Source organism: Lissotriton vulgaris, chromosome 12 (genome assembly GCF_964263255.1).
Source record: "Lissotriton vulgaris chromosome 12, aLisVul1.2, whole genome shotgun sequence".
In the NCBI taxonomy this organism is placed as follows: Eukaryota; Metazoa; Chordata; class Amphibia; order Caudata; family Salamandridae; genus Lissotriton; species Lissotriton vulgaris.
This window is the reverse complement of record NC_141700.1, coordinates 105,288,291-105,310,986: the sequence shown is the minus strand read 5'-3', so window position 1 is coordinate 105,310,986 and position 22,696 is coordinate 105,288,291. Positions and strand designations below refer to the sequence as shown.

General features: G+C 46.6%; 1 protein-coding gene across 1 annotated transcript in view; it reads left to right on the top strand.

Annotated features, from left to right (window-relative positions):
* The first annotated feature begins 12,238 nt into the window (after positions 1–12,238).
* MUC1 (mucin 1, cell surface associated) overlaps positions 12,239–22,696 on the top strand; it is a 51,985-nt gene continuing 41,527 nt past the window's right edge. The window contains exon 1 of the mRNA XM_086947389.1: positions 12,239–12,608. Coding sequence (XP_086803515.1) covers positions 12,551–12,608 — 58 coding nt within the window. The 5' untranslated portion in view covers positions 12,239–12,550. The remainder of the gene's footprint in view (positions 12,609–22,696) is intronic.

Sequence of the window (22,696 nt, the reverse complement as noted above, 5' to 3'; positions counted from 1 at the left end):
CGATTACCTTCCCTGCATTGTCTCCGAGATCATAGAGTCTTCCTTTCTGTTCTCTGTTGAGTGCTCTGGCCCTATCAGTTACCAGTGAGTTATATTCATGTTGTTTTAGGCTCAAAACATGCAGGCCAGCTTGTGTCACCCCCTTCTCCAATTCCTCCTCCAGGCTCCCAATCTCAGTTTCCGCCTCAACAATTTCTTTATTCTTTTCCTTTTTGGCTCCAGCTATTAATGATAAAGCTTGACCCCTAATAACCGTTTTGAACGCCTCCCAAAGTGACACCGCAGATGACACCGATCCTTCATTATTTACAAAGTAATAGTCTAGAGCCTTTATGAGGTCCCTGAGAATCTTGAGATTTTGGATATACCATGGGTTAATAGGGGCAATTCTACCCACTGAGTGTGATGTGATACAAAACCGAATCCAAAGTGGGGAATGATCAGAAATTCCCCTTGCAAGATGAATCGCCTCTTTGATATACGATGCCTGATCTGCAGGGACCAGACAATAATCTAACCGGGAGAGGCTACTGTGCACACCCGAGTGAAAAGTGTATTGCATCTTATCTGGGTGAAATAGTCTCCAACTATCAACCAAGCCCACCGCCTCCATAAAATCAGGCAACTATCTCTGAGCACTCCTCACATCTCGTGGGGGGTACCTATCCAACATTCCAGAAACCACAGCATTGAAATCACCGCCTATAATCAACAATCCCCCCGGTAGTTCAAGTAATAGTTTCCCCAGATCAAAAAAGGTGGTAGATTGCAAACCCGGGGGGACATAGACCGATAAGAGGGTTAAAACATGCCCCTCCCATCTACCCGAGATCCCGATATATTGTCCCCTGTCATCCGCCCACGTGGAATCTATCACCAAGGGGAGTTTCTTTCGGACCAGGATACCCGCCCCCCTAGACCCAGACGTGAACCCTGCATGAGTAATCAACTTATATCCCATTCTCTGCATAGCCATGCATGAGTTTCCAACTAAATGCGTTTCTTGGAGCAAGACCACATCTGGTGCATGGCGCCTTAGATATTGAAGGACTACACTACGCTTGATTTTGTCCCCCAACCCATTTACATTCCAACTTATAACCTTGAGTTCACTACCCCCCATCATCATAGGAAAAAGAAAAATAATCATCTGGTGTCTGTTGTATACTAATTGAAATTGATACACTGAAGCCATTCATAACACAATACCTAGAAAAAATAAAACCAAATTCCAATATTATAACACACAATAATGCAAAAAGCTTTTCAACCCTTCTTCCCCCACCCTGCACCCCTGCATTTCGCTTACGCGCATCCCCAACTAGCAGTGTGCCTGTCACCCCCCTGTATCCAAATACTAATCTACAACTAAATAGAGGTAGAAAATAGAGGGAGGGCTTACACTAGCTCTCCACCTTACCCCGCCCCCAACTTCATCTCAGCCACCCCGTTTTCAGATCAGTATATTGCAACGTTTATGCGAGCATAGTAAATCAAAGGAGAACTGCATACATCCCCCCCCCGACCACAACACCTCACTTTTAAACCTCATGTCCCCATTTCACATTATTCTTGATCCCCCATCTTGCCCCGGTCTTGGCCCTCTTTCTCTGAAGCCACAACACTATCCAAACAGTTGGCCGCCACCTCAGGATTTTAAAAAAAACAGGTTTTTCCATTTAGTTCTACTCGGAGCCGGGCCGGAAACATCATTGCATATTTTAGTCCTTTGTCCCTAAGTCTTTTCTTTACGGAGAGGAAGCTCTGACGTTGTTTCTGAACCGTCTGGGTAAAGTCTGGGAAAAAGGAGAGGGTCACATTCTCATACTTCAAAGGGGGTCCATTCCGTACTGCCTGTAGAATCACATCTCTATCTCAAAAATGTAGGACTCTTGCGATCATAGGACGAGGGGTGCTCCTGGCCCCGGCCATCCCTCCGGGACTCTATGCGCACGTTCAACTGTGAACAGATTACTGAGGCCCTTAGGCTTGAGATGGTTTAGGACAAGAGTTTCAATAAACAGATCCGGTGTTTGGCCTTCTGTTTTCTTGGGTATACCAAGAACGCGGATGTTATTACGTCTGATCCTCCCTTCATAATCGTCCAGTTTACGATATGTAAGCGTTCTCGATGTCTTAAGTTCTTGCACCTCTCGCTGCAACTTGGTCACATCATCAACTAGGCTATGAGTCCTAAGTTCGAGCGATTTGACCTTCTCATTGGTCTTCGCAAGGTCCCAAGGTCCGTCCGGAGTAATCCCATCTCAATCATAACGGTGTCTAATTTGGCATCAAGGGCTTCCATCTTTTGGCCCAGTGATGCCTGCACCCCATTGATGGCTGCCATAAGATCCGTTAGTGTTGGCTCGATGGGAGTAGTCGATGCTTCTTCCCCCACTAATAGCGTCTTCTTTACGTCCCCATGGGACCGTTTAGGGATGGTGTAGCGATACAGTTTATTTACTTGGATAGACTTGGATCCCTTGGAGGAGCGCGATGGGGGCCTATCTGATTCCGGTTGTGCCGCCATTCCGTCGCGGGCTATCACCAAACTAAATCAGAGTAAGTACATTACCAATATAGGGTCTCCAGTCACTTCATACCATCCAATGTTCTTAGTCGGTAACAGGCAAGTACGTCACCCCCAGGCGACATTTAGGCCATTTCCACTCTTCTGGTTCGGACCAACCACAACAAATCCAATAGTTCCTGGATAAGAAGCAGGGATACAAGGGGTATACTCCTACACCAGGACAATCAAACCAAGTACTGCATAGAGGAACTCGGATGGGGGCTAATCACTCTTCCATTCAGTATCCCAGTCGTCTGCCACACACCTCATCCCCAGCTCACCTTTGACAGAAGTACGTCCTTTCAAGGCCGTACCAATTTAGCAGCTCCTTCAGTGCTGCTTCGGCAAGTTGGACAATTCACCGCACCTCTCATGTACGTTTCAGCTGTGGCCTCCCTACGCCGCCCCTGAGCGCCATATTTTCTAGTTATCAGCTGATTGTTGTTATCTAGGTCCGGGTTAAGGTGTCGGTGGTCCCCAGCACACAGAGCAGTGATCATCGGTCAACTCAGGCAAAATCAACGTCCACCAGGCCAGTAATGCTCCCCTTATTTCTGCAGTCCTCAGCCCCCACCTTAACACAAACTTGCTGTCTCCTGCAGGGTCTTAGGGCAATACAGTCTGGCACCAAAAGTCAATGCCGCATCTTCAGCAAAAACTCACCATGCCCCAGGGAACAAACACCGCAGCAATGAACTGGCGGGGGTGGCACGGGTCAAGGTGCACAGCCCCACATGTGCGCGGCCCAAGGAAACCGCAACGCTCCACAATCTTGCAATTTACTCCTGGGGACCGGGCATTAAGTCTCAGACGCCTGTGCTTCCCCGCATCACCACACAGCTCTCAAAGCGGAGGGCGCAGTTATCGGCTCCCTCCCGTCCCGCGGTATCTTCTCGGTGCTGGGCAAAGAATGCTCCCGGCGGAGGCGGGACGCAGTCTCCCACAGCTCCGCACTCAGTCCCCGCAGCGGGCACAAGATCTCATTCGCCCGTAAACAGTCAGGGAACAGGTTTTTAAGTATTCAGGAAAAATGGCGCTCAGCTTGTCACGGTAAGTATTAAAGGCTCGCGATATAAAATTAGGTGCTTCTTGGCAGAGGAAAACCTTAACCTCTGTAAGAGAAGAAGTTCAGAGACCTCTCTCTAATGTAAATGGACAACAATCCAGAGCACACTTTGTGTATCCAATCAGGTATCAAACTTCAAACGGTCAAATGATTAAAGTGATGGGATAGATCATACACGCATAAGTCTTTCACAATGTATTTTATTGTTCAACAGTGTTCTTTCTTCAGAATCACTGTGTATGTCACTCTAGCCTACATGTGTTTCATCACAGCATGTGGCTGTGAATCTTCAGGGCTGATCTGAATGATCAAGAAGCGTTATCGGGAGACCGGTGATAATTCCGTCCCGGTCCTAATCGGGATGTTTGCGTGTGGTTGGAGGACGGTACCGTAAGTAATCGGTTACCGTTTCGTCAAAATAGGGGATCGTGTGTAACAAAACACACAGCGTCGGTACTTTAAGGCTGTTAGCCCGAGGGTTGAGCCGAATGCAGCTCCTGTTTCTCATTCGCCCGTGTTCCACGCCCCTTGCCACGATCCTCCCGGCAGGGGCGACGGAAGCTGCAAAATTTCTTGGACGCCAACCTCCACCGTCGGGCCGGGGCCGACCACCTCGGTGTTGTTGCATTGGAGGTCGGCCTTTTCGTCTACTCGAGGTCCCGGCTTCTGTCCTGACCAGGCCCTAGACTTTGAAATGGCACATCTCAGTACTCGAATCACAGAGGCGCTCCAGGGGGGCAGGTAAGGTCGTCGATTACTCTCACAAAGCAGGGGGTGATGGTTTCGGACAGGATAATTATCAGGATATATCACCCAGGAGCGGAGGTCGGCGGAGCCGAGTCTCTACACGACCATCTTGGTCGCTGGCTTGGCTCCTCCCCCTTTCTTCAGATCTTGCTGCTCAAAGCCATAGTAACCCAGGGTTGAACTTAAGGTTGTGCAAACAAGCCTGGCAGGACGTATGACAGTTTTTACGAGTGTATTCCAAGGTAAGGCTGCATAGCTGTACCATATAATACACCCAAATCCTCTCACTGGGCAATTTTATGAAAGTCATCAGAGGCCACTTCTACTGGCCCTGAGTGACCATTTGCATAGTGAACACTACAAACAAATTGTGCTCACATATATGACATCACAGATAGCTCTGAACTGCATATCTATTTATTCCCTTCCTTACGACTTCACAAGCAGGATTGCAGTATAAAAAGCGGGTTTGTACAATGGATGACTAGATTACCGCTCTCTTAAAGTGGCCATCTGGTGAATTATGTCACACTACGTCTCAAAACCTAAAGTTATCATTAGCAGCACTGTGCTGTACTTCTACGATATCTCTCTCTTAAAACATCACAGACAGCATTGTACTCAGCATTGAGAGAATTCCCTTTTATGACATCACAGCACCCTAGCTGTGTGCCTATTGGAGCCATCTTGTGACATCACAAAGGACCGCACAGTGCAGCTTGTGAAGACCCCATTCATACATGTCGGGCAGCATTGTGCTTTATATTCACAGTGCCTTTCCCTTAAGCCATTACAGGCGGCATTGTCTATAAGTCTAAGTCTACAGTCCCTCTACCTTAAGCCATCATAGGCAGCATCGTCTATAAGTCTACAGTCCTTCTCCATGAATTTAATCCAGATGGCATTGTCTATAAAGTGACTGTGCCTCTCCAGTAGATCATCCCTGGCTGTATCGTCCATGAGGCTACAGTGTCTATATCTTAAGTCGTCACAGGCAGCATCGTCTGTAAGTCTACAATCCCTCTACCTTAAGCATACCCTCAGACTGATTTTCATATGGCCATGTCTGAACCTAAGTTGGAAGGGTATGCTCAGATGTGAGTCCCTTGCTCACTTTGCCACTGGTTTCAAGATAGCCTGGCTGATGAGGGTTATGAATCCGAAACCGGTCCTAGGAAGCTTGTTTCCGGTCCAGGGAAGACATGACATGGCAGTTCGGGCTGGACTGTTCCCATGAGGCACAGGGTCAGACTGATTTGCATATGGCCATGTCTGAACTGGGGTGGCGGAGTGAGCTAAAGATGGTGATGGATTAAACCCAGATCAGTTGTCTGGGGGTGAGTGTTTGATTTGCTCAAACGCTCCGTCCATCATCAACCTTTGGTATCCCTTTGTTCGCCCTAAGTTGGCAGGGTATGCTCAGACGTGAGTCCCTTGCTCAGATAGCCTGGCTGATGACGGCTGAAATGCCAGATACTGGTCCCAGGATGCTTGTTTCCAGTCCAGGGAAGACATGCCTTTGGCAGTTCGGGCTGGACTGTTCCCATGAGGCACAGGGTTAGACTGATTTGCATATGACCATGTCTGAACTGGGGTGAAGTGAGCTAAAGAATGGTGATGAATTAAACCCAGATCAGTTGACTGGGGGTGAGTGTTTGATTCATCCCCTTTTGTATCCCATGGTACTTTCATTAGAAGCATGACAGGGCAATGTGTGGTGCAAGCTGCAGTGGCCTCCTTACGAGAGCCCCGGCACTTATTATTGTACAAATTAAGCACTGCTATATGACATCACAGGAAACATTACCCTTCCAGCCCAGTGAAGTCCCCTTTCTGACGTCACAGCGGCATGCTTCTGTGGGCCTTTGGTGCCCCTCCCTCGCTGGATCACGAGCCCCGTGTTATATTCCGCCTCATTCGCTCGTCACCCGTACATCATCGGAATCCGAGGGAGTGGCGGGAGCGATAAAGGCCGCTGTGGCACTGCGGTCGGCCTTATCTCGGCTCGTGACCTCGGGCGCTGTTGAGAAACAAGGCCGTGACTTTCAGAGGTGCGACATCTTACGAAAGAGACCAGGGCGGGGAGGAAGCGCGGAGCTGCAAAAAGGAATAGAAACCGGATTGGAAACTGTGTGTGGCAATTGGAAGGATTGCAGGCGTAATTAACGCAATAAAAGCGTTTGTAGCGGAAATCCCTGATGGTGTGTGTGTGTGTGTTGCTAAAGACCCCCTTTCATCACTGTAACAGGATAGTGCTAGATTCACGAAAACACTTACGGGCATACAACTACGTATTTACAAACAGAATCATGACAAGGCGTAAATGGTTTTACGACTGCGAAATTACTTGTCAGGAGTGTTGAGAAATCTACAGATGTGTCGTGTGCATGTATGGGAAGTGGGTTGAGCAAAGCCTGGTTATCTGTGTAAATTTGTGTACCTTCATACTTGTTTGAGTCTCCATAGAGAATAAAAGGCAATAAGTATGAATACTCACACCAGGCAGCGCCTCGACACCCTCACGGGTGACAAGGAGCGCTCTACAAATCCACAGATTGGTTTCGAAAAGTGGAATCGTTTGCTGGCGCAGCTTTCCAGGTGTACTATTACTGGGACTGTTTTGTGTTTTGCAAAAAAGTGTAAAAATGCGTTTTAATTTAGGGGTAAATCTCTTCACCTACAATTTTTTGGGGGAATGGGACCCCTAATGTCTCTTTATCTCGAACTTTGAGTCAATCGGCCAGGACCAAACTGTTCACTGTACTAGAGCAGTGTTTCCCAAACTGGGGTCCGTGGACCCCCAGGGGTCCGTGACACATTCCCTGGGGGTCCGTAGGCAACAGTTTTAAAAGCACCAAAAAGTTTCTAGTATAATTAGCAGCTTTCCAGCAACAATAAAAGTGTCAAGATCATGCCAGTGATTAATGTACCTGCTGGAGTGTGAGGAGAATTTTGTTTAGTGGCAGCTTTGACTTAACTAATGTAGCACAGAGGGTTAATGTGCCTACTGCAAAGAACGTGTAACATGCATTTTAAAACGCAGTATTTTATGTGCATAGGTTCGTGGTTACTGCTTTTGTCACAAAGATTCTTTCGTTACTGTTCACTTCACAAGTGTCAATTGTAATGTAGCAGAGGGACCTATAAACTGTCATCAAAGAGCTGCTTGCAAACTGCATGGTACTAGTTAGTAACGTATGTTTTCCCCAGTTATTCATTATGGAAATACATTTTTTAAGTTAAAGTAAGTGCTAGCCAGCGTGTTATGTTCTGAATCCTGTGTTTGTGCTTTTCCAGACCAAGCACTCTTTAAACATTTTATATACACACTGATTTACATGTATGATTCAATGTCTCTATATGTGTGTGATGTAAAGTGCTCTCGCATCCTACAATGGTATGAGAGATGCTATAAAACAAATGAAATGCATGTGACAGAGGGGCTATTACTTCAATATAAAATACTTAGGGCAAGATGTATGATCCGTTTTTATATGTGCGAACGGGTTCGCGAACCCGTTTGCGCATGCAAAAACCTATTGGGCCATGTACATTGCCTATTTCGCGGGTCGCAATTTGTTTGCGACTCGCTAAATACGTTTTGAAACTTGCTATTTGGAAGGGGCATTTCCTTCTAAATAGCAAGTCTCAAAACCATGTACAAATGTTTTGCGGTCGCAAAACATTCGCAATTACCACCTACTTCAATTAGATGGTAATGCATTTGCAAATGGGAAGATGGGAAGGGGTTCTCAGGGGACCCCTTCCCCTTTGCAAATACATGCAAAATAATTTTTTAAGGGCAGGCAGTGGTCCCAGGAACCTCTGCCTGCCCTTAGAAAATGAAACGAAAATGTTTAATTTCCTTTTTCTTTAAATGCATGGAAAATGGGATACATTTTCTTTTTAAAACTGCTTTATTCAAAAGCAGTCCCAGACATGGTGGCCTGCAGAGCCCAGCAGGCCACCATACCTTGGAGGGCTGGCATTCCCGATGGGCTCGCAAATTGCGAGAGGCTCATTAATATTAATGAACCTCACAATTTGCGACCCCATTGGGAATCCCAAACAGTGTTAAACACACTGTTGTACATTTCATTTAGCAACTCACAATTTGCCACTTGCCATGTGTCGCCAATTGCGAGGCGCTAAATGAAGTGGTCGTACATCTGGCCCCAAAATCCTTAGTACTTTGACTATTTGTTTTGTATGCACACGTGTGTATTTTTTTCGAATTACTGTTTTAATATTTGAAATTTAACCCATACAAATTGCTTGGGGGTCCCCGGCTTCCAGTGGTGACTCAATGGGGGTCCTCAGGAGTCAAAAGTTTGGGAACCACTGTACTAGAGCACAGCCCTTGGGAACTAGATGTGCGGAGTGGTTCATGCTTCCTGCATATTTGTGACATATCTATGCTGGGAAACATACTTGAAAGGAAAAACTAACTGTTTTGTGAAAATTACAACTCTGCAGAACATTTTTTTCTGTTTGTTTTGGAAATATGCAACAAAAGTTGTTGAAAAAGTCCTCATTTAGAGTTTCACGCGGATTTCTCAAAGCAGAAAACTTTGCAAATGACCAAAGGTGCAAAGTTTTCATAGACCTTTGTGAAGCGTCAGAGCTGATGGTTGGTGGCGGATCAGAGGGATCGATGGAATATGTTCAAGGCCACTGGGACTATGCATCTCTGCCACCTCAGCTTCTTCAGCATAGGTGTAGATTTGCAGCAGAATCTGCTGTATAATTTGCAGATGATAACAAAAAACATGAAGGCCCTTTGCATAGGTTGACCAATCAACTCTCAGATGCTTATTGCTGTATTTGGGTGTTGAAGTAGTACTAATACGGTGAAACATTTGCAAAGATAGCATTACCAAGTGTCAAAATGAAAAAAATAGTAATATTATACTATTACAAAATGAGCGACATTATGCCACATAATTTGTCTGTAATTGCTGCATAATTTAGTCAAACGGCTACATAATTTGCTCCAACCCTGCTGCATAATTCCACTGGTCTTGAATATATTTTTTGATTGCAGCCTTGATATGAGTTTGCAACTGTGTTCCAATTTTTGCAATGAAAAGAGTTTTAAAATGTTTTCTAAATCCTATGCAGGATCTAAAGAGATGTGGCGCAACAGCCAGGGCGACTGACGCCGGACACTGGGGATCACGGTTCGATCCCCGGCACAGGTGGCAGGAGTCTGCCCAGCACCATGTAACTCTGGGTAATAGCTCGCTTAATCTTCCCAACGGCCCCCAGCGCCGGGACACCCATGGGTATCTGCGCGCTTTACAAATACTGGATTTACATTTATTTTACATTTTACTCTCAAGACTTGGCAATCGGAGTTCTAGAATTGACAAATACAGACATTTGGCAGCGTTCTTTGGTATTTTCTGCAGTTTATGAATCAAATTTAATTGTGTAATCCAGGTAGTTGGCCAACTTTAGGTTAGATAATTTCACATTACGTAATGGCGAGTTGACAAGAGCATTCTACCTCTTCTTCAGTGCTATCCGGTGGTGTCCCCCAATGATCATCAAATTTACCCAACTTGCTTAATGTTTCTAATATATTACATAATAACTTACATAAAAAATGTCATTCGGTTAAATGATTTTATTCAAAAACTTTATAATTCTACACAGATCTCCAAAATAATCAATAACTATTGCAAACATTTTAAAGTTATATAAAAATATACTTTGACATAATGTATTTGGGTATTTTAATATGTATTTATTAACTTACTTTATTTACTTATTTAAACTTTTTTAGAGTGTCTCCTTTCAATTATTTCAGAGTCTCCCCACTTATTCCCTCATCTTTATTTCCCACTTTTATCATTTTGGCCTGAGTTACATGGCACACCCATATCTTCACGCTACAGTTTTAGCCTGTTAACCCTGAATATTTGATTACATTCAGATTTCTTTAAAAAAATCTGCCTTACTCCACTGTCTTAAGTAGCGCATTGGTCAGAGCATTGCTCGAAAGGGGCAGCCGCATGTACTTGGTGTCTCCAATGGCATCTCTGTACTAACCAACACAGGAGAGTGTTCCGATTTACGTCTTTGGTAGCATCTCTGCACCATTCACATTATGCAGCTTACCTCAAGATGTCAACGTTAAGTTGATCGTCGATGATGCATAGAGGAACTTACCGTATTGTATTGTAATTGCATTTATATAACACCTACTCCCCCTGTCAAAGCACCGATGGGACTATATGGAGAGTAGCATGATAACGACTCTGTTCCCATTGCCCGTGATATCGAGTTTGTGCAATTATACCATTGATCTACAAGAGTTACAGGCCCCTTAAAGTTTGGCAGAGCTGGAGATCTAGCGTAAAAGGTTGGACTCAAGCAGGCACTGGATGGAAAAACAGGATATAGGCCAGTTAAAATGTACTTCTGAAGCTCCAAATCTGGAAGCCATACCAATCTGTTGTTGAATTACCAGCTCATAATCTTTTTAGTTGTTTTAAGATTTTCATGAACTTAAAAATAGCACAAAATGGTTTAGTTGAAGAACTGGTCTTAGCCTTACGTGCCGAAGATACTTCGAGACCGGAAGCTGAAGAAATGAAGAGTTGGTCAAGTCTTCATTTTCTAGAGACGCCATTTTGGCTGCGTTCGGTGTCAGACAAATGAGGTTGATCCACAGTTGTCCGTCTAGTCTTGCCAAAGGTTTGGAGTGCTCCGTAGAGCTGCAGGGGATTGTACCACTTGCCGCACAGCAGGCCCTCGAGAACCATGACAGCTCACACGCCTGTGTGTGTGTGTGTGGGGGGGGGGGCTCTGTGTGTGTGTGGGGCTCTGTGTGTGTGGGGGGCTCTGTGTGTGTGTGGGGCTCTGTGTGTGTGTGGGGGGTCTGTGTTTGGCTCTGTGTGTGTGTGGGGCTCTGTGTGTGTGGGGGGGGTCTGTGTTTGGCTCTGTGTGTGTGTGGATGGCTGTTTGTGTGGGGGGGGGGCTCTGTGTGTGTGGGGGGCTCTGTGTGTGTTGGTCTGTGTGTGTGTGGGGAGGGCTCTGTGTGTGGGGGGCTCTGTGTGTGTGTATGGGGGTCTGAGTGTGTGTGGGTCTGTGTGTGTGTGTGTGGGTCTATGTGTTTGTGTTTGGCTCTGTGTGTGTGTGTGTGTGGCTCTGTGTGTGTGTGGGGCTGTGTGTGTGGGTCTGTGTGTGGCATTTGCGAGAGATTAAGCTATTGGCATTGTAAATGACAATGCCATTTATTTATCTGTTTTCAAAACCAACACATAGCTCTAACTTTTGCAAAGGGGAAACCGTTGCATTGTAAATGCTTGTTTTTTTTTGTTCGCATGCTGCGTTTTTTTTTATTGTATTTTTGTGATTTTATATCCATACAACAACACTTTGTTGTATGGGTTTACCACCTCAGGTTTGCGGTGATTTTTGACGCGGACGGCACTTGATCTGCCAAAACAATTCGCAAGGACACGTGGGATTATTTTAACATCATCAAGGTTTTCCTACTAATCTTAAAACACAAAAGTGCATGCTCATATGCATTATTGAATAGCAGTACCACTCTTCAGATCGTACAGCCGTGGCACGCACTGCCAGGCAAAGCGTGTCCCAACTAAGTGGTCTAAAAATAGCACCTCTCCGATATGCCCTCGCCCGTCTCCTCCAAGGCACACACGTGCACAAATATACACACATACGTGTATCGGTGAAGCCTTCCCTTCATTCGCTCCCCAGAAAAGAAGCACAGGTGTCGTACACGCCCGCTCCAGGCCAGCCAATCCGAGCGCGCCAGGGGCGGGGCCAACCCCCACCTCCTCAGGTAAGGTGCACAGCCAGGTGGGCCGTATAAAGGAGTCTTGGGCCGGGAGGGGCCATTCGAGGTCCAGGATCTGAGGCCAACAGCTGCCGGAAAATAACGGATACTTGAGCGTCTGTAGCCCCAAAAAGAAAAGACCCCCAAATTCAGATCGTGGTCGGCATTACAAGGGGGGGCGTTCAGCGGTCACTGCTTGGGCTTCAAGGCGCGCGGATCCGTCTGTACCCTAAGGAGAGACGCTTCTGGGATCGGCTGTACCCCAAGGAGAGAGCGTCGGGGGTCGAGGCAGACCGCTCCGAGTGTACCGTAAGCCGAGGACATCAGGGGGTACCACCTGCAACCCCATAGGATGGCGCCTCGAAGGCCCCGAGTGGCCCATTTAGCGCTCCTGGTTCTGCTCAGTCTGGGTGAGTGACGTAGCTGTTGGTGCCGATTTTTCCCGACACACTTTCGGGGGGCGGCGTTTTTGGGACGAGTGAGTGAATGTATAAGAGTTTCTATGGCAAGGCGATGGGTGGGATGCATGTCCATTCTAATGAAAAAGCTAATTTCTGCCTCCTTGTCAGCCACCCCCCAATCCTTCGCCTCACCCCCCCCCCCCCCGGCTTACTTTTCTCCTTCCATGAGAGCTGCTTCTGTCTCCTCATATTCTCCAATAGATCGGATTTATTAATTCGTTTTTTTCCTTCTATTTCATTATTTTTGTGGGATATATATCTGCTGTTACTTCTCATTTCATTTTCTCACATATCTTTTCCCTCGCCTCGAACTAACATTATTCCGGTATTTCCTGCTCTTTTACCTTGCTAACCCCGATTATTTTGTTCCTCTTCTCCCAAAATGTGCTCTGTCGACCGTTAGTAATGGCTCCCTCTCCTGGCTTTCTCTCTCCAGCCGATCACTCGCGGAGCCAACTCGTTTTGCTCCACGTTGGCACACTTCATATGTGATGTGGCATCTCCTGCCTGCTGGTACTTGAACCGGGGACTGTGACTCGCTGCCTGGCTCTTTCATTTGACCCCTTGGGGATTGTCAGCCATGTTTGCAACCTTATGGTTTTCGAGGTCTCGGGTCCGATCTACTCTGGTTTATCGACTAAATGCACAGAGCGAATTGTCACTTCTTTTAATTATAACTGTTTAGTTCGGCTTCTTGGCGCTGATGAAGGTTCCATATTGGATCCTATGACGAGTCTATCCGCCTGACTGACCATCCCTGTTCTGTCCGCCTGCGTGACCTCTCTCTCCCTGTAGCCCCTCCTCTATCCGCCTGCCTTACCACTCCCTGCGGCCCATGTTCAGTCCGTCTCGGTGACCGCTCCCTGTTCTGTCCGCCTAATTGACCTCTCTCTCTGCGGCCCCTGTTCTCTCCGCCTCAGTGACCACTCCCTGTGGCCCTCTCGTCTGTCCGCCTCATTGACCACTCCCTGCGGCCCCTGTTAATAGTTTAATGATTAACTCGCTCCGTCGCTGCCCTTTAGGGCCAGATTGGGCACAGTGCGCGCGCTTTGGGCACCCAAGCTGGCGGTGGGGCTCGTGTCCCGGCTGTTCACGAGCCGGGCCAGGGGTGTGAGTTAAGTGGGGATCCAGCTGTGTACAGCCCCACCACCACCACGTGTACTGCATGAGTGGAATTAGCCTCCCCCCAGCGCTGTTTCAGGGGGGCTATCGAAGCTTCCTGCCAAGATGCGGATCCGAGCTAAGACGGGTTGGGGCCAGACTGGTAATGGGCAGGCCTCCTAGGTAGGGCGATCGCCACTTCTCTCTATCATAATAGGCACTCAGAGAACAGCTGGCACCCGTCGTGGGCAGTGTCCGCCTGCCCATCTGCAATTGCTAATTGCGTACTCTATAAATATGTGTACATAGGTAAAATGCCCCCCCCCCCCCCCCAGCCTGGCACACCTAGTTTCACCTTTCTATTGTTAACTGCCTGGCATGTATCCCCGCTCCCCCATCAGCACCCTTCGCGCATCTTCCATACAGACTTTTCTTTCTTTTATTGTTCGCATGCTGCTTTATTTATTTATTTTTTATTGTATTTTTGTGTTTTTTTTTTTATATCCATACAACAAAACTTTGTTATATGAGTTTACCACCTCTGGTAATGCAAAGTGTGGGTAAACTACGCGGATCACCCTTTGCTGGCTATAGTTTTGAGGCTAGGATCTTGGATTGGAAAGTTAGGAATAAGCGTAGGAGAACGATAGGACAGACAGATATCTAAATATACCGTTCTGACTTGGCCAAGGCAAGTTCTATTCCCAGACATGACCAATTGAGCTTCAGGAGGTGCACTGCCCCCCTCCGGTTGTTCTTTATGGTGGGTCCTACGGGATCAGATTTTTGTTGGCCGTTCCCCTGGGTCGCGAGTGAGACGAGACTGCAAGCTTCGAGGCGCTATATGAATGAGTGTTTGATTTTAAGTCCATATTGGACCCCGGCCTCTTATTTGAGAGATCATCTTCTGTGGGTTCAGTTGAACTGTGGGTCTTGAGTCTGTATGTTTAGTATTTTTTTCAGTCTTATGATTGGAGGTTAACTGGTCAATGCAGGAACAAGATGCTGAAATATTTGTACATGGTTTCATTGTCTTGGCAATACTGGCTGGATTCTTCCAAGGGATTTTCCCACATGGAGGTTGTTGGCGCCATGCTTTGTGGAGAGGTTTTTGTAGGTGAAAATAAAGGGTCTTCTGTTTGGGGTCATTGTCCAATCTATATGTATTTCTACTATTTAGTCACAGGTGTCCATGTACCACATTCCTTCCCAGAATGTGTGTTCAGGGTGTGGCGACGGATGCTGGGCGCAGGCTGGTACTTGCTGCTAGCTTATGATTCGTAGTTTGGAAGTTCCGCAGAATGGCTGAGATTATGACAATGGTTCGCATTTGGCAATTTAATAAAATGTCTGCTTGGGTCTTCTTTCGTAGTCAGGCGGTTGTCTTACTAATTCTTAAGACTTTGATTTAGCCATAGTCTTAATTTCCCCCCCCCCCCCCTCAATTTTAATCCTTTTTGGAGAAATCATGCTCCACTATCCCAGTTTATGACTACTTGTGTGTTTTTATTTTTATTTTTTTGTGGGTTTTTTTTTAAATGTATAGAGCTCACCGCTAATATTGGCAACCTAGCACATTTCTAGTTGGGTCCTTTTTTTTTAAAAAAAAAATGTTTATTCCGACCTGATTATGCCATCAAACAATTGTGTGCGTTTGTCATTTTAGTCTACATGTTTATCCGAGACTATGTTTAATGTGTAGTTTAGAAGTGTGTGTGTTTTTTTTTTTTTTTGAAGTTGTCTCAGTACATTAACTCTGGTCTTAGAAGTAATGTGCTGAGTTTCATGGATGGGTGCCGTGCTTAATTTGTAAAAGAATACTTGCCGGAGTCCAAAGCTCTGCTTAGAAGCCTACGGCCGGATAGATGTGAGGACTTTTTTCCCCTCGGACCTGAAATGGGTAATTAAACCGTTGAACTGAGATGGCACTCGCTGGTCGTCCGCAAGGAGCCAACGCCCCTAAACCCAGCTTGAAGTCACAAGCTTTTCATCGGGTGTATTTCCCTTCTTGGGTGGTTCCAACCAGATCACCGCCACCCAGTCTTAACCACATCGTCCTACGTATTTAATGCCCCATTACAAAAGGGTGGCGGGAACACAGTGCCTGGCATACCAGTACACAATTAGCCCCAATGCATTGTGGTAAATGGAGTGCATGTTACCACTCACTTCAGGCGAGTCTTTCGTACTCTCCGTTGTTGCAACCAGTGCTGGGTATCTCTAGACTTGTGTTTCAGGATACTTTTCCTTCTTCAGTAGGGAGAATATCCCTAAATGTGGGGTTCTTGGCAATGCTGTGGAGTCTAAGTTTCTGTATAACTCACGTAGAGCAGGTGTATCAAGTGAGCTCATACATCACGGGTGTGGGGAATCTATTGACAGTAACGCCTATTCCTAAATTACAGGACCCCCTTTGGATCAAAAAATGTTTTGGGTGAGGTGGTCTCACCCAGGTAACGTGCCATGCTTTCACAGTTGGGTACCTCATCCCACCCTGGTAAGATGGTACTACCACGGCCGACTCAACCCCAACGGGGGAGATCTTTAGATATATTCTTTTCCGGGACAGTACAGAGATCCAGTTAATATTAAAAAATACTTTAAGGTATACCAAAGCTATATCTCTTTTCCTGTGCTACCTCAGGTATGATAAAATGTGAATAAACACATTTCTGAATATTAATCCTTTGAAAGTGCTGACATGTTTCTGCCTGCTCGAAGAGCCGAATGGTCAGGAGCACCCGCGGGACAAAGGATAATTGTGTGGCCCAGGAGGAAGTGTGGTGTCTAAATCCTTCCTTTCTCTAAATGTGATATGAGTATCTAATGAGATAATCAGCCGAAAACTGCAAAGAGCCAGTCACAGCTGGAGGAATGAAAGTATGCGGTAAATGCAGTGCAACAACACAAATCAAGCCCACAATGCACCACGCCGCCCCTCTGTGCCAGCATACAACTCGACTCCTATGCCACAAATGGCAAAACTCTACGGTTGGCAGAAGTACCCTACACATACTCCTGATGCAGTAACACGCACGCCTGAGTCACTCTGGATTTTTGTTGGCGGTGAGTTTTTCTCATGTTGGCCAGCTCAAACCAGAATAGCCCCATCATTCCTGCTGCAAGTCACTCGGCGCAAGGTCCCCCGTGATTCGCAAGGTCGCGAAACACCAAGGAGATGGCTGTTGACGCCTCCAATAACAGATTGACCACACACAGAATCAGTTCAATTATAGATCCTATAGTGGCAAGAGTGATTATAGGAGTGAGGGCACAACCTAATAAGTCTGCTTGCTGGGTAGGAAACAGCAGCATACGACCACCCCCTATGAGGGAGACTGTCCATTATATGGTGACTTCTTCTAGTAGTGCAGTGGCAGGAATTATGCATACCCTGTGTAAAGTGTTTTATTTGAGCAGTGCACCTGTTTTTTCCACATCCAGATATTTACGGTGTGCAAGAGAGGGAAACAAAACAGAGTGGAAAGATGGAAAAAGAAAGAGGGCAAGAGCGTCTCGAACAGAAAGCCGGAACCTGCAAGTGCAAGAAAACGGGGCAGGGAGTGTCTGGCAGTGGATTAAAGACAACCGGTCTGGCTGTTCGGCCCGCCGGGGTTTAACTCCAGCGGCCGCTGGCTTCTGAGCTGAGCTGCGGGCGGCACTTTTTGTCTCGCACAGAGCGCTGCCTGCCTGTGCGGGGACTGTAGCTCGTCCATGGCATAAGTGCCCTTAGCATCAGTAAAAATATTTAGCGTGTTCTCATTTCCCTACAAATCTTTCCGATGCCGGCCTTATCCGCCGGTGCCTGGTGGCGTCAAACGCTTGACTGATTTCCATGCCTCCTCGCTCCGGGGTGGGGGCAGCTCTTTTCCCCAGCTCGGCGAGCAGAATTTGCATGCCGCGTTAGCAGGCAAACAGGTGAGATGTTTGTTCTCCACTATCACTCAAATGTGCATTTTCCACAGACCCAAGCGGTTTTGTCCCTGGCAAATACATGCCTGCACTCAGTGACGTTGGACAAACTGGAACAAAATGGAGGGCGGCGTTCTAGAAACTTCCATTAGAAGTCCAAAGAGTTCCTCTCAATATTTTGTAAACAGTAATGGGCGCGTTTTTAAGATGGCGAGCTTCCAAATCTCCCATCCTCTGATTTAATGTCAGCACTCTGTGTGCAGGAAGAGAAGTCCAGTTTGTAACCCGTGTTTTCCTGCAGCTCGTAATGGGGCCACAACATTTTAATGATCATTCTTGATAAAAAAAAAAATACTTTTTTCGCTAGTCATCCTAGGTCTACAAATTGCATTTGGATCTCACACAGAATTTATGGGCGACTTCTATGGACTGTAAATGCACATTTTTGATGGTGGGGAATATAAAGCTTTTAGTGTGGTTTTCCAATGGCTAGCCAATCCACCCCAACCTCTCAGAAATACTTTGGTCGCCATGGGCATCTTGGGGTTATGGGTGTCCAGTGTTGGCCAGAGTGATTCGATCAGTGCAAGGGGACGGAACAAGTCTTATGATCTCATAAACTGCTTTTTAAATTTGTTATAAACAAATCCGCGGAAGTGTACCAGTCCTAGAATGTATTGTTTGGTTAATTAAAAACTCAGGACAAGTACACTGTGTCCATAACCACGTGGAGCTGCCTAGTAACCATATGCGAGTGAACCCGGATGAAGTGCGTCAAGAAACTTAAAAAAAAATGCTGTTTTAATACAATGGTGTGTAGGAGGAGCTATCTTCCAAACTGGTGGTTGAATTTGGAAGACTATGGCATGAATTCGATCTTTGATTACATGAAAAACTACATGCAGTGCCCCAGGCAAGGTTCTTTGTAATGTCCCAGTGGGCACTGAGGCAGTATGGGTACTGACTCGCATTAAATAGGCGTGTCTGCCAGGAATACTATTATGTTGGTGGGCACAGTGGAACTTGGGCCCTGAAAAAAAAGTTGCAATGTACAGCTGGAGACCTCATATGGTCGTGGATAAGGTGTGGCGCAGCGGCCAGGGTGCCTGTCTCTGGAACCGTGAGTTCGATCCCCGGGGCTGACGACAGGTTAGCCCAGCACCATGTGACACTAGGCAATAGCTCGGTTAATCTTCCCGAGGGCCCCCAGCGCTGGGACACCCCTCTGGAGGTAGCTGTGCGCTTTACAAAAGCTGGTATTTCATTTATTTATTTCACCGTTTCAATGAAGGGAGGCACACAGGGAGAATTCTTGGCCTGCTGTGCTGTAACTAAATGCCCACAGAACGGTGAGCAGGCAGTGTGCCATGGGGTTTTTTGTCTGTTTTAAATGCTTTTTTAGGTCTCTGCCTGCCAATGCGCTTGCACATTGCTAGTGAGACATAGAGGGCCACCAGCAAATCCTACCAAGGTGGTTTTGGAGTGTGTATTACACCCAGTGCATGTGAGGAATTCAAGCGCGAAGCTTCACCAGCGCGCGCTCGGCCTCACTTCCTGCTCCCCCTCTTACTTTCGTTATTGCTCACACCCCATATGCTCGTTCCCTCTCACCCTTCCGACTTCAAAGGAACGCCGCTCCCCTGCTCCCCCGCCACGCATCACTTCCTGCTCCCCCTCTTACTTTCGTTATTGCTCACACCCCATATGCTCGTCCCCTCTCACCCTTCCGACTTCAAAGGAACGCCGCTCCCCCGCCACGCTATGCCGAGATTCATTCGCTCTCACTCTCTCGGAAATCAACTTCGGCTGCCTTGTGGACTCTCACAACCCGGAGACTCGGAAGCAAGAAGCGGCGGCACTCACTTCCAACTCCTGACTGTGCCTCATTAAACTGAACCACCATTTGGTTGGGCGCGGGGAGGGCACCTTCGTCGTTTCCTGAGTTTTATCTTGTCTTTTTAGGGGACTTGTTTGCATGTTTTGACGTGGCACTGAGTGGGAAACAAATAGTTTCTCTTTTATTGCAGAAGCAACCTTTCAAATGTGTTCCTGCTATCCACGTGAGTTGGAAATTACATAAAACATGCTATTTCTGTGAGAAGGGCAGTGGTTACGCTTCGACTCTAAATGTCTTCTCCATGGTTTCTTACAACATTTAACACTATCACTCTACCACTCTTTCTCTACCGCCCTCACTCTTTCTCTACCGCCCTCTCTCTTTCTCTACCGCCCTCACTCTTTCTCTACCGCCCTCACTCTTTCTCTACCGCCCTCACTCTCTCTCTATTTGTAATATCAATACATCTAAGTTACGTAAATACAACACATATTGCATTACAAATGTTATAGGTGTCACATTTGCAAAAGTTAAAACCATTGGAATTGTAAATCACAAAGCTATTAATTTAGCTATTTTCAAAACCAACACATAAATACAAAATTTGTCATTTACAATACCAATAGCTCAAACTTTCCTAATGCGAGACCTATTGCATTGCAAATGCTTGTTTTATTTACCTTTCCTTTCCCCGGAAGGGGAAATCAATAGCCAGAAGAGTATGCATTGTCCTAATCAATAACGTGGTCTACTACACCTGTCTCCCATACCCTCCTTTGGTTCCGGCAGCTGCACGCTTGACCGAGGCCCTTGAAAACCAAGCGGCTGCTCGGGTTACCCTGACCTGTCCGATGGTGCTGCGATACTGGCCGGCTTGGGAGATCTTTTTGTTTTGAACGTGGACATGTTGAAGATTTATATAGCGCTTTCCATGTCCACTACAAGGCTTGTTTCGCGTAGTTCAACACATTGATTTGCTAACTTTTTTTAGGGTGAAATTTGTCCCACAAAACATTTTAATCGTTATGATTCTAATCCATTAAAAAAAAAAGGGCTATTCCTTCTCCCCCTGGTGGTTCCTTCATTGACGTATTTTACAAATGTATCAGCTTATGACTCCACCTGCCGAATTTCCATGTCCCCCGGCCTTGCATTCTGAGCAGACTAATGACTTGTTTTACAACGTTCAAAGCATCGGAGAAGCAGAGCTGATGACCCCGTTGTATTTACAATGGCACCCTACGCCCAAAAACGGTGTTGTGGGCTCACCCTGACCCCTCGTCCTTCCTGCGCGGGGCCATGTTTCTCTTCCGCTGCCGGGTGAGGGCGGGCTCCGAGGAATCTCCGTGAGAATCCATTATCCGGGGAAGATTCTATCTTTAAATGGCGCTTTGCTAAATGTCCTCCCAATACAAAGGGGCGCCTCTGTCTGCCCCTCCAGGCTTCGTTTCTCCACCAATCTCAGGGCCGCAGGGTGAGTGGGGCTCCCGGACCCTTAAGCACAACAATTGAGGCTGCCTTAAGCTAAAGGAAGTAGCAAAGATGGAGAGGGTGGAGCAAATACTACATTCCTGGGGGGTGGGGTGGGGGGGGGCCATATGTGGCCCGAGTTCTAGTTATCGTGGCTTTAAATGTGCATGTGTACATACAAAGTCTGATTCAAACATCAAGTGTGTATGTATATACACACACCCCCATTCCCCTAATTCGCATATCGTTTAGCCATCTCTGTATGAAGCTGCCTGATAGAAACGTTCTCAGCTCTAGTTGCACAAGTTGACCCTGCACACCCGAACAGTTAGTAAACACAATATTAATGCTTGGTATGCATATGTTCACAAGGAAATCCAATTGTTCTCCCAGGAATATCCAAAGTCAAGTTTCTTCTTTATGCAATCCTTTTATTCATAATTGTAGATAAAAACCAATAGCCAACGCGTTTCGTCCGAAAACCGGACTTCTTCAGGGCTGGATTCAAATGTATCTTTATGGCACAGCTTCAGGTTGGTCTTTAAACTTGTATTTTCATTAATGATTTTCAATAAAGAAAAAGATCATATATTCAAGATGTGCCAAAGGTCCATTATTTTCAATCAAGGTAAAGAGATGAAGTAAGTGCCGTATATGTGGTCCCGGCGTCTCGTGATACATGCGGTCGTCTGGTGTCTTTTTTTTGTTGTTGTTTTTATGATTTTGGGATCTAGGGGACTGTATCCCAGACCATCTGCACCCACACACATACAAACATTAGGAACTTGGTCACCGGTGTGGGCATAATAGCCTCAACCCCCGCTACTTGTCGGTTCTCAGCTCTAGCCCTGGTATCTGCACCGTTCACCCCAGTCGAGGTCTTCCTTGGGCTCATGTGAGACCAAACTGAAAGCACCACCAGGGATAAGCTCTACCCAACCAAACCAATTCACCCAGGATGATGCCTTGCATCTGGGACTGGTGAAGGAATTCACTGACCGGGACCAATCAACACCCAGTTACTCCTAAAGCCCCAAATCAGGACTGACCTACATGTGCACAAGGACCTAGTTGAAAGTACAGTCACACCTGAGGCACCCAGTCCGCCCATGATTACAGATGTGATCCTGAACTTGAGAAGACTGTACATATGGCACACGTGGCACTTGGTAAGATGTTTAATTTATCATTCTAATGCTTGGGGATTTTTCCCCATTTAGGAACTACACAAACGACCCTTTCTCATGTCTAGGGCTTAGTGTGAGTATGCACCTCCTGCACCTAGGAATTGACATGAGTGATCTATTCTCATGTTTTGAATTTATTATGCCTGAGTGGCAGGACCACGAGTGGACGCGAACCAAAGACCCTGTTCAAAGCAGATTGAAAGCAACAGCCACCGCAGTGGCAGGACCACGAGCGAATGCTGACAACTGATCACGCCTAAAGCAGATTGAATTTGAAAGCTAAAGTGACACTCCGCGCTGTCGGATGGATATCCGACAGCGCGGCCACCAGTGCAATAACTAAGCTGGAGGCTTTGTGGTGATTTGCCCGCCCGGTTTGGACGCGACACGTGTTCTAGGAACAAGTGATGCATCGTTCCTGTTGGCACAAGGCGTGCCTTTTACATGGAAACACGAGCTCTAAATTCCAGGTCCTGAGGAAAACCCCTGAATAGTGTAGTGGGTTTGAAAACGCGTAGACCATCTCTTTT